Below are 14,849 nucleotides of genomic sequence, written 5' to 3' on the forward strand. Positions count from 1 at the left end.
CTATTCGTATAAATTTTATTGAATTTGAGTGACATTATATTTTCCATAAGATGTGTGCGTTGTTTTCGAAATGAAACCATAATTGGTGAAGTTTTTTCTTTATTCTCAACAAGAAACAGTCATAATACGTAGAAATTTATACTAAATTTAAAATCCAGATTCAGTAGAAATAAACAAACCAAGACACGTTAAATGCTACTAGGAGCACTCCCGAATCATAATTATTTACAATGTATTGTTATATTTCTATTTGATATGAAAATTAAATTTTGATGGTTGTAAACAGGATTCAATTTAATATAAAATATTTTCAATTTTCTCAACCACGGGCATATAAATTTAGAACACCCTGTATACAACAAATTGTTATATTTAATTTTAAGAAGTGATTAGACGGAACTCGGGACAGTGCGCTTAAAATAAACAAAGTGAATGACGCGTACCATTATCGTTCTTCTCGGAAGGTCGATCATTAGCCTATGCTAAATAAAACTCAGTGAAATAGATGATAGTTCATTATCGTTTTTCGCGGAAGGTTTCGATCATTAGCCTATGCTAAATAAGACTCATTTGAAAGAGAGAATAGGTCATTAAAATTTGTAAATAGTAGAAAGTGATTTTAGAATGGGAATTAAATATTTTCTTTTGAAATCCATTAAGCATATTTAGAAAGATTAAAAATTGGTTTTTGAGGAATACTGAGAATGAGAGTTGGTGGTGGAAGGTTGATTTGTGAATCTGGAAGGGATATTGAGAAAGTAGGTGAATGAATGACAAAGTGGGATCAGAATGTTTTGAGCTGTCGAGAAGTGAAGTCGAGTAGTAGACGGTAGTGTTCGAGGAGTGAGAAAGCCGGTAGTTCCGTGAGTGTGGAGTATCTATCGTGGAACGAGAAGTAGGCCAGGTCGAGAGTAAAAGAACCTCCTTGAGCCCAGAGTGTCCCGGTAGCTGATAGCAGTTTCGAAAAAGGTAGAACACAGCATCACGACAAAAGCAGGAACGAGAGCTATTCGAGCTAGTTTTTCAAAGGAGAACATCACTGGAAGCCAGGACGAGGTTTGATCGCAGCCAAGGATAGCAGGAAAGGGTTTTGTGTGAGGACATTTTCAGTTCACCAGGAAAAGGTCAGTCTCATTTGTTTGGACATGAATGTATGGGTTTTTCGTATTAAATTCCACATAAAAAATTGAATAACATAATCAATAATATCAGAAAAGCTTCATCAAACTTAAATAGAGTTGTCCCTAATAACTCCTAATAGTTAAATGTTAATAAAAACTTTCAATAGAAAACCAAAAGGAAATAAAATTCCCAGTTGTAAATGTTATGTTTAAGAATAATAAGAAATAGCAAATATTAAGCATTGATTGCCTTTTGAATAAAATAAAAAATATTTTGATTATAATTGTAACCCATATTTGTATTTTTTTTTTACTCTTTTCTTTTCTATCCCGATTAGGAACCATTAAGAAATATTCAGAAGCCACGAAAGTAAGTAATTAATTTATAATTCGCCCTGAGATTGAAAACATATTGATATGTGATCTGGTTAATTAATTAGATTAGTATTAATACATTGATTAAATTAAGTGACATATAAGAATATTATCTCATATCAATAATCAAGATCACATCAGTATATACATTGTAAATTCCAAGTCATGATTTCCAAAGTTTACACATTGTAAATTATGATTCGGGAGTGCTCCTAGTATCATTTAACGTGTCTTGGTTTGTTTATTTCTACTGCATCTTTACTGTTTCTGTTAACTAATCTAAACGTAGAGATATTTTTTGAGATTCTTTAACTCTTTCAATGCTGGGGTTTGTCACATCCCACCTGTCTGTTAGTGGCAAAAAAGTTCACCTGTCGGATGCCGGGTTAAAACATGACAAATTAGATGTGGAATGAAAGCTTATCACCCAAAGATGGTACTAAAGGTGAGAAATTTGGCCTCCGACTTCAGGATAAAGAGTTGCAACCCGAAGTATTGTTCTAAATTCGCAGAAATAGTACAAACTATGTATTACTCGACGCGCCTTAGAAAGACGAGAACAAATATTTATGCCTGTCCGGTTTTATGCCTGTCTGTCCGTCCGTCTGTCAGATATAATCACAGAGGTTGAATGAAAGATTATAACCCATAGATGGTACTAGCGATTAGAAATTTGACGCGCATTAGAAAAATGAGAACAAAGAAATACTTTTTTTAGTTTTACACCACTTCCGGTTAAAATGGTGTACCCGGAAGTGACACACATAGTCACAGAAAAATATACTTGATCAATTTACGTGTATTAAGAGGTCGAAACCGAATTTTTTTAATTCTGGTTTTGATGTCATATGCGGTTAAAAAATTGTCTGGAAGTGGAAGAAACCAGTTTAATAGTTGTCCCCTTCGAGTAGCGAAAAATAAACAATACTTTGTAAAAACATTCAACATTGGTTGATATTCCGCTGTTTTCATATTATTTATTGACCTAAGTTTTTGTAAAATGCACTAGTCTTTTTTAAAGATATCATTGGACAATTTACTCACTGTTTTTGGATTTTACAAAATCGCTTGGATTGGCATGAAATTTGACATAAGCATAGCTAACATGTCAAAGAAAAAAGTGATATTGTGCCAGTGTGTGCTTTTTTCTGGGGATGAGTACCACCCCCTTCTCGAGTGTGAAAAAATATAGGTAAAAATATGTCCGTAAGTGGATAAACTAATTAAATTCCTTGTATTTTTTGTTTTTAGATGGTTTTTCGTAAATAAATCAAAAAGTAAGTATTTGATCGAAAAAACTATTCTTAGCAAATATAAAGCTTATAAAACAGTAAAAAAAATTATGTATGTATGAAGTCTGGACACACAATAAAAACAGAGTTGGAGCTGAACAACAGTTGGTTCTTATTCGTCGAATTCCAAATCGACTAGTTCAACGTAAAATATCCAAAAAATAACGCACTTTTCGGGGAAAACTCGCCACAAATTTTTTAAAGTGTTTAAAAAAGTTTTATTTTTGTTATTTAAAAAGTATCTATTCTATCACCATCAGCATCAAAAGTAAGTTACGCTTTAAATAAAATATGTCCCTTTTTTTGCTAAAAGAAATCGTGAAAATCACCACCTAATTAGCATTCCATATGAAATTAATAGTTACCGCCCTAGTTAATTTACTTATATTATACTGTTTATATGATCTATAAGATTTATTGGCAAGAAATGCTTATTAAAAAAAATTGGTTTTAAAATAAAAAAATTTTAATTTTGAAAAAAAATGCCTTGGTTTAAAATAACTTAAACATTAGTGATACTAAATATCTCAAAGAGTAAAAAATGTACATATCACATAAACAATACATAAGTAAATTAGGCGGTGATTTTTACATTTTTTTAACAAAAAAGAGACTTCATTTTGATGCTAACTAACTTTTGATGCTAGAAACGTTTATAAAAATACAAATAAAACTTTTTAGACATTTTATAACAGTTGTAAGTCATGAGTTTTTCCCGAAAAGTGCTTCGTTTTATGGTTATTTCATGTTAAAATATTCGATTTGTATTTTGACGAAGTAGAACCTGCTTTTCATTAAGGTGATACAGTAGCGATCAACAGGTAGCCAAAACGCGTTCCAAGATTGCGGCTGTAATTTTGAATATTTTTTCGAGATATTTGGCACACGTATTCGTAATATAATAAAGAATGGCGGTACAGAGCCGAATTTGAAAAATATATTAATATGTGGAAATTACTCTGTAATTAAATATAATATTAAAAAAACGAGCCTGTACCGCCATTAAGAAGAACAAAAAAATACACTTTCTTCAAATAAACTTTTTATCCGATGCCTAGATTTTGTGTCATTTTGGAACTACTAATGAAATACAAAATTTTAGTAGTTCCAAAATGACACAAAATCTAGGCATCGGATAAAAAAGTTCATTTGAAGAAAGTGTATTTTTTTGTTCTTCTTAATGGCGGTACAGGCTCGTTTTTTAAATATTGTATTTAATTACAGAGTAATTTCCACATATTCATATATTTTTCAAATTGGGCTCTGTACCGCCATTCTTTATTATATTACGAATACGTGTGCCAAATATCTCGAAAAAATATTCAAAATTACAGCCGCAATCTTGGAACGCGTTTTCGCTACCTGTTGATCGCTACTGTTTCCTCTTAACTACAACTCTACTTTTACAGGGTCTACAGACTTCATACATACACCATTGTTTTCACTTTTTTATACGCTATATTTTTGCTAAGAATATTTTTCGTTAAAATACTTTTTGAGTTTTTTTCTAAAACCGTCTAAAAACGTGACTTTTTTGTTGAAAAACGAACATAATATATTCACTTGCAAATAACTCAAACAGTATGTTAAGAAAAAATCTATAGAACAAAAACTAGCTTAGAATTACTCAGTTTATCCACTTTAGGACTTATTTTGAATGTATGTCTTTTCACATTATAAAAGTGGTTGTACTAACTCCCAAGGCAAAAGCACACGTCGGCACAATATCACTTTTTCTTTGACCTGTCAGCTATGTGCATACCCAATTTCATGTCAATCCAAGCGGTTGTTTAAAATTCGGAGGTTTTGCAATATTTACCGTGAGTGGATGGACTACAGATATATGTATATTAGATAAAAATTATAGTCTCAGCGAATCTTTGAAATATCTCCATTCCTTTGAAATGTTACATTTTTTAAGCCTTGAGGGAGTAGGCGCAAAATTATGACCAATGCTATTTAAATGCATTCAGTTTATTCGAATCCTGAGAAAACTAATAAGAATTTTGGAAAAATTTAAACGCAGAATGAAAGATTACATTATAACCGAGGGCGAAACTCTCTAAAAACTTTTATGTTTATATTGATAAGTGAAAGGGTGAAAAAAAAAGAAAATTTAGTGTGATTTTTTATTTCAAATATTTAATTCAAAAGAAATTTTTGTTTATTCTATTCTTTTTGACATGAGGCTGTATTTGATTTCTCTATGTCATTGTATGCTATTGGTTAGTTCCTATCATTTCAGCCGACGTACGTCACGATTGGATCAATAGGGCCGAACATACATAACTAAGGCCCTTTTGGCATGATGCTGTATTATTTTGAAGTCGATACAGCCTGAATATTTTTTTTTATTTTTTTACGTTCTATGTGATTAAAAAAATTAAGAATCACCGCAATCTTAGCCCACCACCCCCTTCCCCTTTCCCCACATCAAAAAATGTCAATTTTTCGATTTTATTTTTTTTTTAAGTTGGTTTGCAATTAAATTATAAATTACAAAAAATTCACACGCACAGCTGAGGCTTTTACAAAACATATATTTTTATGGACCCGAAGGTCGAGTGTACATAACCTTATTTTTTTTTTGTTTTTTTAATAGGTACGTATAACTTTTTTTGGGATTTTCTCCATTTTATATACTTCAAAATAGACTAACTCAAGGTTTTTTATAGGTTACGTATATATAATTTGAAATAACTGAGTTTTTAGGGATATTCAAAAATTGTGTAAAACACCTAAACCCCCCAAAAACTATGTTTTTTCAAATTCTTAAAAGTTTCTTAATTCTTTCGTACCCCATGAAGTTAAATTACAAAGCCATTAAAATATAACTAGAGGTGATTCATACCTACTTACCATCTCAATTGAATGTAATCATCGGCAAAGCCATCTTTTAGTGTCATTGTGTCATCCCCAAAAATCTACCTGGGTCTTAAAATGCAGGTATGCATACTTGTTCCGTTATAACTCTTATCTTTTAAAATTTTGTAGTAAAAGCATTTCTATAGCTATAGTGAGTTTATTGCCCTACCTCTTTATGTGGCTTAATGATTTGGATTGTAAACACAGATAAGAAAGGGTGTGATAGACCAGAGAAATTAGCAAATAAATGGCCTCTTTCGTGACATCCGTTGATACAGGTATCTAAGAACTGCTTATGGCATTAGGGTAAATTTAGTTACAACAGTATCCAATATAAAAATTATGCAAAAAATCAAACGTACTTTTTAACTTATAAACAATATATAAACAATTAAAGATCGCTATTTGATTGTAAATATTAAAGGTGGAGACCGGTATGCTGTATGGAAAGGTGATACAATTTTACTGAAGAGCATAGAAAATTCTTTAAAATGAGTGTTTGGAAAGTTCTTTTTGTTAATTTGTTGCTTAGTTATTGGGAAAATAGCTTCAAAAGTCGATTTTTTGAAAATAATTAATAACTTTTCTAAAAATACACTAAAAGCTTTATTTTCGCGTAAGTAAAGGAACAATATTAGAAGTATTCAGCCGTTAAAATTTCAAGAAGTTTTACCTAATAGTTATTGCAAAATTGAAATTGTTTATCCCAAAAAGCTTCTATCTACAGCGTTATTATGCATAAACTATTAGGTCAACATAAATTCTAAAGACATCAAACCAAAGAGAAAGGTTCAATTTATCAAATTAGATCAAGTCTTGAATAAAAAGTTTATAATAAATATTATAAATAATTATAAAATAATTTTGAAAAAGTAGTGTTATTTTAAGCTTATTCGCGAACTCAAGCGAGGGTGCTGCCGCTTATTTTGAACTAGAGGAATTGGGATGAAGATTTAAACAAAACATCCGTTAACCTATATATCAATGTCGATTGAATGCTTGTCTGGTGTGTTCATTTAATGAATGATTTATTTATATTAATTAATTACATCAATAAAAATATTAATTATATCAAAATGCATTATCCCAATTACATCGGCCATTTTCATGCAACTGCACTGCCACCTATAGTCGATTGAGTTCGCGAATAAACAATTAAAATAACAACCGCATTAACATGTGGGAATTAACTAATTTTGATGGGAAATAAGCCACAATTTTACTAAAAAAAATGGTTTTATTTTGTAAAATTGTAAAATCAGTTTTTTTAGTAAAATTGTGGCTTATTTCCCATCAAAACTAGTTAATTCCAAAAATGCCACAAGAAAATAGCTTCAGAACAACAACACGTAGGAAGTTAATTTTTTTTATTCGACATGTTGGTATTCTTATAGAAACTGAAACAAAAATTTAATGCCCTACAACCCTTAAAACCCGAGTTAGCCACTTTTTTCAAAAATTCACCGGGGCTTTGTTTATAAATATTAGAAAATTTGAAAAGCAACATTTAAACGAATGAAAGAGCATGTTTATACAAAAAAAAATTAAAACGATTCTTTTAAAAACGAGCCGTCCATGATGCGCCAAAAGTGAAGAGTTTAAAAGTAAAGCGATTCTTACCCTCTTGATTTTATTATCAAAAACTTAATTCACAACTACACATTTATAAAAGGCGCAATACCTCCGGTAAGATTTAGGTACAAAATTAACAAAACCCAAAAAAAAATATATAATACAATATTCCAGTTACCCGTCGTTTGTCACCATTAATCCCTTTATCCTAAAGATAAATAACAGTTTGTCGACGAAAATTCCATTCGATCAAATGTTCGTCGATGAATTGTCCATTCGATGAATTGTGCATTCGACCAACTGTTTGTCGACCAACTGTTGTCGACCAATTTTCCGTCGACGAAGTGTTCTCGACCAGCTTTCCGACACCGGATTTGGGTGTCATTGTATTCTGTTGGTTAATTCCTACCATTTTAGCCACCGTACGTCATGATTGGAAAAATAGCAGCGAATATACGTAACTAAGGCCCTTTCAATATTTTACTGTAATTGATTTTTCTGTGTCATTGTATTCTGTTGACTGATTCCTATCATTTGAGCCGCCGTACGACACGTTTGGACCAATGGGAGTGAAGATACGTAACTAATACCTAACAAGAGGTTTACTCAAACTTCTTTTTTGTACTTATACCACTCGGTAAAAGTACAAAAAAAAGTTTGGGTAAACTTTTGCACAACTGTGTAAATACTAACGAAAAATCTAAAATATTAAAAAAAATTAGTGGAATCCGTTAATCTGTTCTCGAAAAAATTAGCTATGAAAATGAGCATAATTTTCTATATCCCTAACTTTTGACGAGCAGTTTAGCTTAAATGGGGAAAAGCGGTAAGCTTAGACCAAACACCAGTAGGAGGCATTCAATTAATTCAGGAAAAAAATTAAATGGATAACAATATTTATTTCAGTTACACAAAAGGCATTGTCCCGCTAGAATGTTTGAAATCACAATTAATAGTCCTACAAAAAAGACAGGCGTTTAAAAGTGATAAGACCATTGAACAATAAGCCTGTGAGCTACCTTTTAAACACATTCTTAAAAATAATCCATAACACAATTAAAAAAAGGTTTGTTAAGAAATTCTTTTATAGACTTCAGAAATTCAACAACTTCTCCTGATTATGTTTAAAAAACGTACGGAATGCACTAAATGAAAAAAAAAAAAAAGAAAAAGATTTATCATACCGTTATACTATAATATATCCTTACGTTGAATATTTGATGCTTCCCTGTGGAGTATAAAACGGACAGTTGTGTTTTTCCCGTGATCTGCCTTGTTTAGTCTTCTTTGTCGTTTTATTCGTTAAATCCTATCCTCTTAAGTCACAGCGTCAGAAAGCAGTGGGTATATGCAGTGAACGGGAGGCCTATGTCGAACAGTGAACGTTGGGGCCCTTTCGCGTTTATCATATGTAGAGAAGTCGCTTGTCAAAAACTGGACGTATGTAATCGTATTCTATTTGTTAAATACTCTCACATAATATGTCATACCATGTGCGTTAATCCATTTTATTTCTACAATTTTAAAGTGTTATTACATGCCGTCATTTTCATTTGTCTACACCATCGTATTCTGCCAGTTAAATCCCATCGTTTCAGGCGCTGTACGTCACGATTGAACCAATAGGACCGAAGATACATAACTAAGGCCCTTTTGACCTGCTGCTTGTTTGATTTTTCTGTGTCATTGTCTTCTATGATGCCTAAGGCATATTTATGACATGTCTTATTTTTAAAGAAAACAAGTAATTGGACTTCGTAAGTCCTAGGTTTTCACCCAAAGTAATCGAAAGTAGAATTGGAAGTCGATATTTGAATTCTTCGTGTAACTTTGCGTGGATTGATATACAAATTTACTAATTTTGAGTCATTTTTACTAAACTGTTTACACAGAAATAACTCTAAAGATTCAAACCTTTCAATACGCTTCGATTTATGTGTTCGTATACTATTTCTGAGTCTATTGGGACCGTGCAAGTTCGGCAAAACGACACCTGGTTTCTACGCTCTGCAACTTTATTCGCACTTTTAATTATATTGGCCAATTATATTAGTCCTGGTTACTGGATAATTGTCAAGGCCATAATCCAAAAAAATAATAAGAAGAAAAAATAAGATTCAGGTTATGTTATTAAAACGTAAACAATTGTATGTAGTAAATAAAATTAGTTATTAAAATGCAGTACTGCAAGCAAAATACAATTAATTTAATTTGCCTTCATATAATAATTGCATATAATATCAATATTGCAGAGCAACATATAATTTTTCTTCTTCAATGACAGTAGGTATGAAATGTACGTCAATTTGACAATTTCAATGGACAATATGAATTATTTAAGAAAGTTGCAATATTTCTCCGCTATTCGCGCACGATCGTTTCTCGTATCCGTTCCAAGTACTTGCACACCGCGAATAATGGCATTTCCGGTTATAACTTTTTAAGCGGAAATTACGTAAAAACCAAAATTTTACATTTGTTCTCATCTTGCTAAGCCACGTTGAATAATATATCACTTATTCTCTTTCGGCAACTTTAAAATAGTAAATACTTACGATTGCAACTCTAAAACCGGAACTCCGACGTCAAATTTCTCATCTTTAATAATACCATCCTTAAGTTAAAAGCTTTCATTCGACACCCGATTTGTCATTCTATCTGTATTAATAACGTAGGAGTTGTATTCGCGGATGGACAGACATACGGACAGACAGCCTAGGTAAAATTTTTCATCTTTAATACCATGCTTGAACTATAAGCTATCATTTGGCACCTCATTTGCCATTATACCTGGTATAATGACGGAGGATTTATACTCGCGGTCGGAGGGATCGACGGACAGACAGCCTAGGTCAAATTTTTCACCTTTAGTATCATCCTTGGATTATAAGCTTTCATTTGACACCTCATTTGTCATTCTACCTGGTATATTGACGGAGGAGCTATATTCGCGGTCGGACGGACCGACGGTCAGACAGCGTAAGTCAAATTTCTCACCTTTAGTACCATCCTTGGATTATAAGCTTTCATTTGACACCTCTTTTGTCATTCTACCTGGTATAGTAGAGGAGTTATATTCGCGGTCGGACGGACCGACGGACAGACAGCCCAAGTCAAATTTCTCACCTTTAATACCATCCTTGGATTATAAGCTTTCATTTGACATCTCATTTGTCATTCTACCTGGTATAATGACGGAGGAGCTATATTCGCGGTCGGACGGACAAACGGACAGACAGCCTAAGTCAAATTTCTCACTTTTAGTACCATCCTTGGATTATAAGCTTTCTTTTGACACCTCATTTTTCATTCTACCTGGTATAATGACGGAGGAGTTATATTCGCGGTCGGACGGACCGACGTCTCACCTTTAGTACCATACTTCGATTATAAGCTTTCATTTGACATCTCATTTGTCATTCTACCTGGTATAATGACGGAGGAGCTATATTCGCGGTCGGACGGACAGACGGACAGACAGCCTAAGTCAAATTTCTCACTTTTAGTACCATCCTTGGATTATAAGCTTTCTTTTGACACCTCATTTTTCATTCTACCTGGTATAATGACGGAGGAGTTATATTCGCGGTCGGACGGACCGACGTCTCACCTTTAGTACCATACTTCGATTATAAGCTTTCATTTGACATCTCATTTGTCATTCTACCTGGTATAATGACGGAGGAGCTATATTCGGGGTCGGACTGACCGACGCGACGGACAGACAGCCTAAGTCAAATTTCTCACCTTTAGTACCATCTTTGGTTATAAGCTTTCATTTGACACCTCATTTGTCATTCTACCTGGTATAATGACGGAGGAGTTATATTCGCGGTCGGACGGACCGACAGCCTAAGTCAAATGTCTCACCTTTAGTACCATCCTTGGATTATAAGCTTCTATTTGACACCTCATTTGTCATTCTACCTGGTATAATGACGGAGGAGCTATATTCGCGGTCGGTCGGACCGACGGACAGACAGCCTAAGTCAAATTTCTCACCTTTAGTACCATCCTTGGATTATAAGCTTTCATTTGACACCTCATTTGTCATTCTACCTGGTATAATGACGGAGGAGTTATATTTGCGGTCGGACAGACCGAAGGACAGAAAGTTTAAGTCAAATATCTCACCTTTAGTACCATCCTTGGATTATACGCTTTCATTTGACACCTCATTTGTCATTCTACCTGGTATAATGACGTAAGAGTTATATTCGCGGTCGGACAGACCGACGGACAGATAGTTTAGGTCAAATTTCTCACCTTTAGTACCATCCTTGGATTATAAGCTTTCACATTTTTTCAAAATTGGGTGAAAACAACTTGATGCCAGAATGATTTGTTGATGAAAATAATATATACATTCTCAAATTGCCTATTTTTCGTTGTGGATAATATTGTATTCAACAGTGATGCCAAATTTCTGATGCCAAAATGATTGATAATGAAAGTGGGATATACGTTTTCATGTATATAGCGGCAGCGACAAAACGGTAAAACACTGAACTAAATGTATATAATATTTTCACTGTGCCATCATTTTGAACTCAAACATTTTATGGAATAAACTTATATAAGTCAGTAAGGAATAAACAAAGAAAGCTGATATATTAAAGTAACATCAAGGAATCAAATCTCTAACTACAGAGTTGATTAGACTTCTGCTAACAAGTACAGGAAAAAAGTTATTAAGGTAGTGTAAAGTGGCATCGATATACAGATGCCACTTTGCAAGACGATGCCAAATTGATGGTAAATGCATAATGTATCGATGCCAAATTGATAGTAGGATTTATATATATATATATATATATATATATATATATATATATATATATATATATAGTGATTTTTTGAATAACGGTAATTCGGTCAGATGAAATAAAACTCTATTTGTTCTAGGTCTCAATATTTCGTCACTATTTGGTGACTTCTTTTATATATTTTTATATTATTATATATAAAAAAATAGAGTTTTATTTCATCTGACCGAATTACCGTTATTCAAAAAATCACTATTTAACACAGTACGGTCGAAAATATTTGTACAAATATATGTATATATATATATATATATATATATATATATATATATATATATATATATATATATATATATATATATAAAGTATAACTGTTCAAAATAAACGAAAAAGAATACACAATATTATTCATATCTAACCAAAATATGCGCCTTCAGAAGATTTTTTCCTTTTCTTCTTTTTTTGTAGACATGACTGTAGTCTGTTTTTTCAATGTGCCTCCAGTAAGTTATCGTTCCATCGTTCGTGGTCTTGCCACTGGTCGTACTCCTATTGTGAATTTGTCTTTCGCCATTGTTATTACTATATTTGTTGTAATTCGGCTTATGTGGTTGTTCCATTCTACTTTTTTGTTTCTTACCCAGTTACTAATATTTTCCACCATGCATCTCCGTCGTATACATGTACTTCTCTCCCTGTTCCATAGTGTCTCAGAATCGATTTTTCGAAGGGTTTTCATCTCTGCTGTTTCTAGGATTATTTTTGTCATCTCTGTGTCAGATCGTGTTTCTGCCGCATATTATGTCATTATTACTCTGATGACTGTTTTGTAAATTCTGCCTTTCATTTCTTTTCCGATACTTCTATTTCTTCATATTGTTTAATTCAGGCAACCTGCGGCTCTGTTTGCTCTATTCACTTTTTCTTCCACTTCTGTTTCGAGCATTCCATAGCTAGTAATTCATATTTTTCACCTCTCATAACATGACCCAGGTATTATTATTTTTCTTTGATTATTTTAAGTAATTCTTTTTGTTTTCTCATTTTCAAGTATCTGATCGTTGATAACTTTTGTACCCATGGAATAGGGCTTTTCATCTATTCTCATTTGTTTCGAGCTACTGTCATGTGTCACATAATATTAATATATCTATGTCATACGTCTCTGGTTTGTATCATTGTCCTATACCAATAACGTATGACGTAGATATATTAATATTATGCGACACATGACAGAAGCTCGAAACAAATAACTGTGAATGAAACGCTCTAGTGTTAGCATTCGTATTATTATTATTATGTATACATACCAGTAGCCGATCTACGGGGAGGGAAAATGCGGAAATTTCTCTCCCTAACAAGGTTTAAAATTAAAGAAAAAGATTGTTGAAACACAACAATATATTAGCTGACATGAAACTTAAACCACATACAGACAAACTCAACTCAATACTAATCCGCTAGATAGGAAAATCAATGGAACTTAATGCATATAGGTTATTATTTATGTCTTTTGGTTGGTTCATTGGAAAGTTCCCCCCTAAGGCAAATGCTTTGATCCGCCGCTGATATATACATCTCAATTGCATCTATTCTTTTTTTCTCTTTCAGAGTTCATTATCCAACTCTCACATCCATACAGAAACACACAGAAAACGTTACATCTGATCATTCTGATTCTGAGCTCTAGATTCTAGACCAAGTCCTGATCTTGTTTCGATGTTCGTGAATGTTTTCCTCGCTTGTTCGAATCTTGATAAGATTTTTTTGGGTGATTACAAGGTCTTATCTTGTAAACATAGTTTTATAAAAACATTATTCAATTTGATTTCATGTAATATTATTTATTATGCGTTTTATACAGAGAGTTTAGTTTTCAATTAGATATACTATACGCAATATAAATGGCAACACTGTTTCCCCGCTGCCTTCTTAATGATTCGCTTCGATTCATTCCGTCATTTGTCATTGTCAAAAGTTGCTTTGCCTACAGTGGCAAAGCAACTTTTTCTCATAAGCAATGTTGCCGATTTAAGCGCTTCCTTCATTGGGGTATATCTAATCAAACACTAAACAGCATGTATCAGTATTTTAATTTGTTTGTTCTAACGTATATATTTTTAATCTTGATTTTTTATATTTCAGATAGATGTGTATATCTTTGGAATCCAGCCCATTGCACTAAACCAAAGTTCTGCAATCCAAAATTAGCAAGAATATTAATGTCCATAAGTGCAGGTTTTTCAGTGATTCTAAATACACCTTATTGTTTCATATTCACTGTAAACCCAGATGGAACTATGGGCCTTTCGAAATTCATTCATTCCAGGTAAGGTATTTTTAATATGCACTTTTTAAATCCATCAGGTGGGTAACGCATATCCTAAGAGTTTTCACAAAATTCATTGGCTTTAATTTTAACCAAAACAAAATACTTCTAGCGCAACTCCTTCAGACTTAGCATCATACTATTACCCAAGAGATACCCAAAACTTGCTTCTACAACACAAATACCCTTTGTTTCCAAAAACGATAATCCCTCAAACTGGCCGCAGGCTCGGTCAATAGAGGATTTTGGGCTTTATTGTCTAGGAAATTTTATTATGGAAGCTGGAAAGCCCAAGATGAAGAACAATTTAGAAGGCGAATTTACAACAACTAAGAGAAATTGATATAAATTCATAAATTCCGCCCAGAACCTCATGAAAGACGTTCGTAGAAATTTGCGTCTAATTAGTAGAGAAGAATGGGCCGGCAACTTCACATAATTTGATAGCAGTGGCGGCTAGTCAGGGTCGGCAGGGTCGGCAGTGCCGACCCACACATTTATGGACACATTATAGATTTTTTTAAATATA

General features: G+C 32.9%; 1 protein-coding gene across 2 annotated transcripts in view; it reads left to right on the plus strand.

The window, feature by feature from the left end:
- LOC114325336 (uncharacterized) overlaps nucleotides 1–14,849 on the plus strand; it is a 119,783-nt gene that overhangs the window by 52,639 nt on the left and 52,295 nt on the right. For both annotated transcript variants that reach the window (XM_050642717.1, XM_050642721.1), the window contains one exon: nucleotides 14,137–14,320. In XM_050642717.1, the coding sequence (XP_050498674.1) occupies nucleotides 14,137–14,320 (184 nt within the window). The remainder of the gene's footprint in view (nucleotides 1–14,136; nucleotides 14,321–14,849) is intronic.

The sequence above is a fragment of the Diabrotica virgifera genome, chromosome 1 (genome assembly GCF_917563875.1).
Source record: "Diabrotica virgifera virgifera chromosome 1, PGI_DIABVI_V3a".
NCBI classification, from domain to species: domain Eukaryota; kingdom Metazoa; phylum Arthropoda; class Insecta; order Coleoptera; family Chrysomelidae; genus Diabrotica; species Diabrotica virgifera.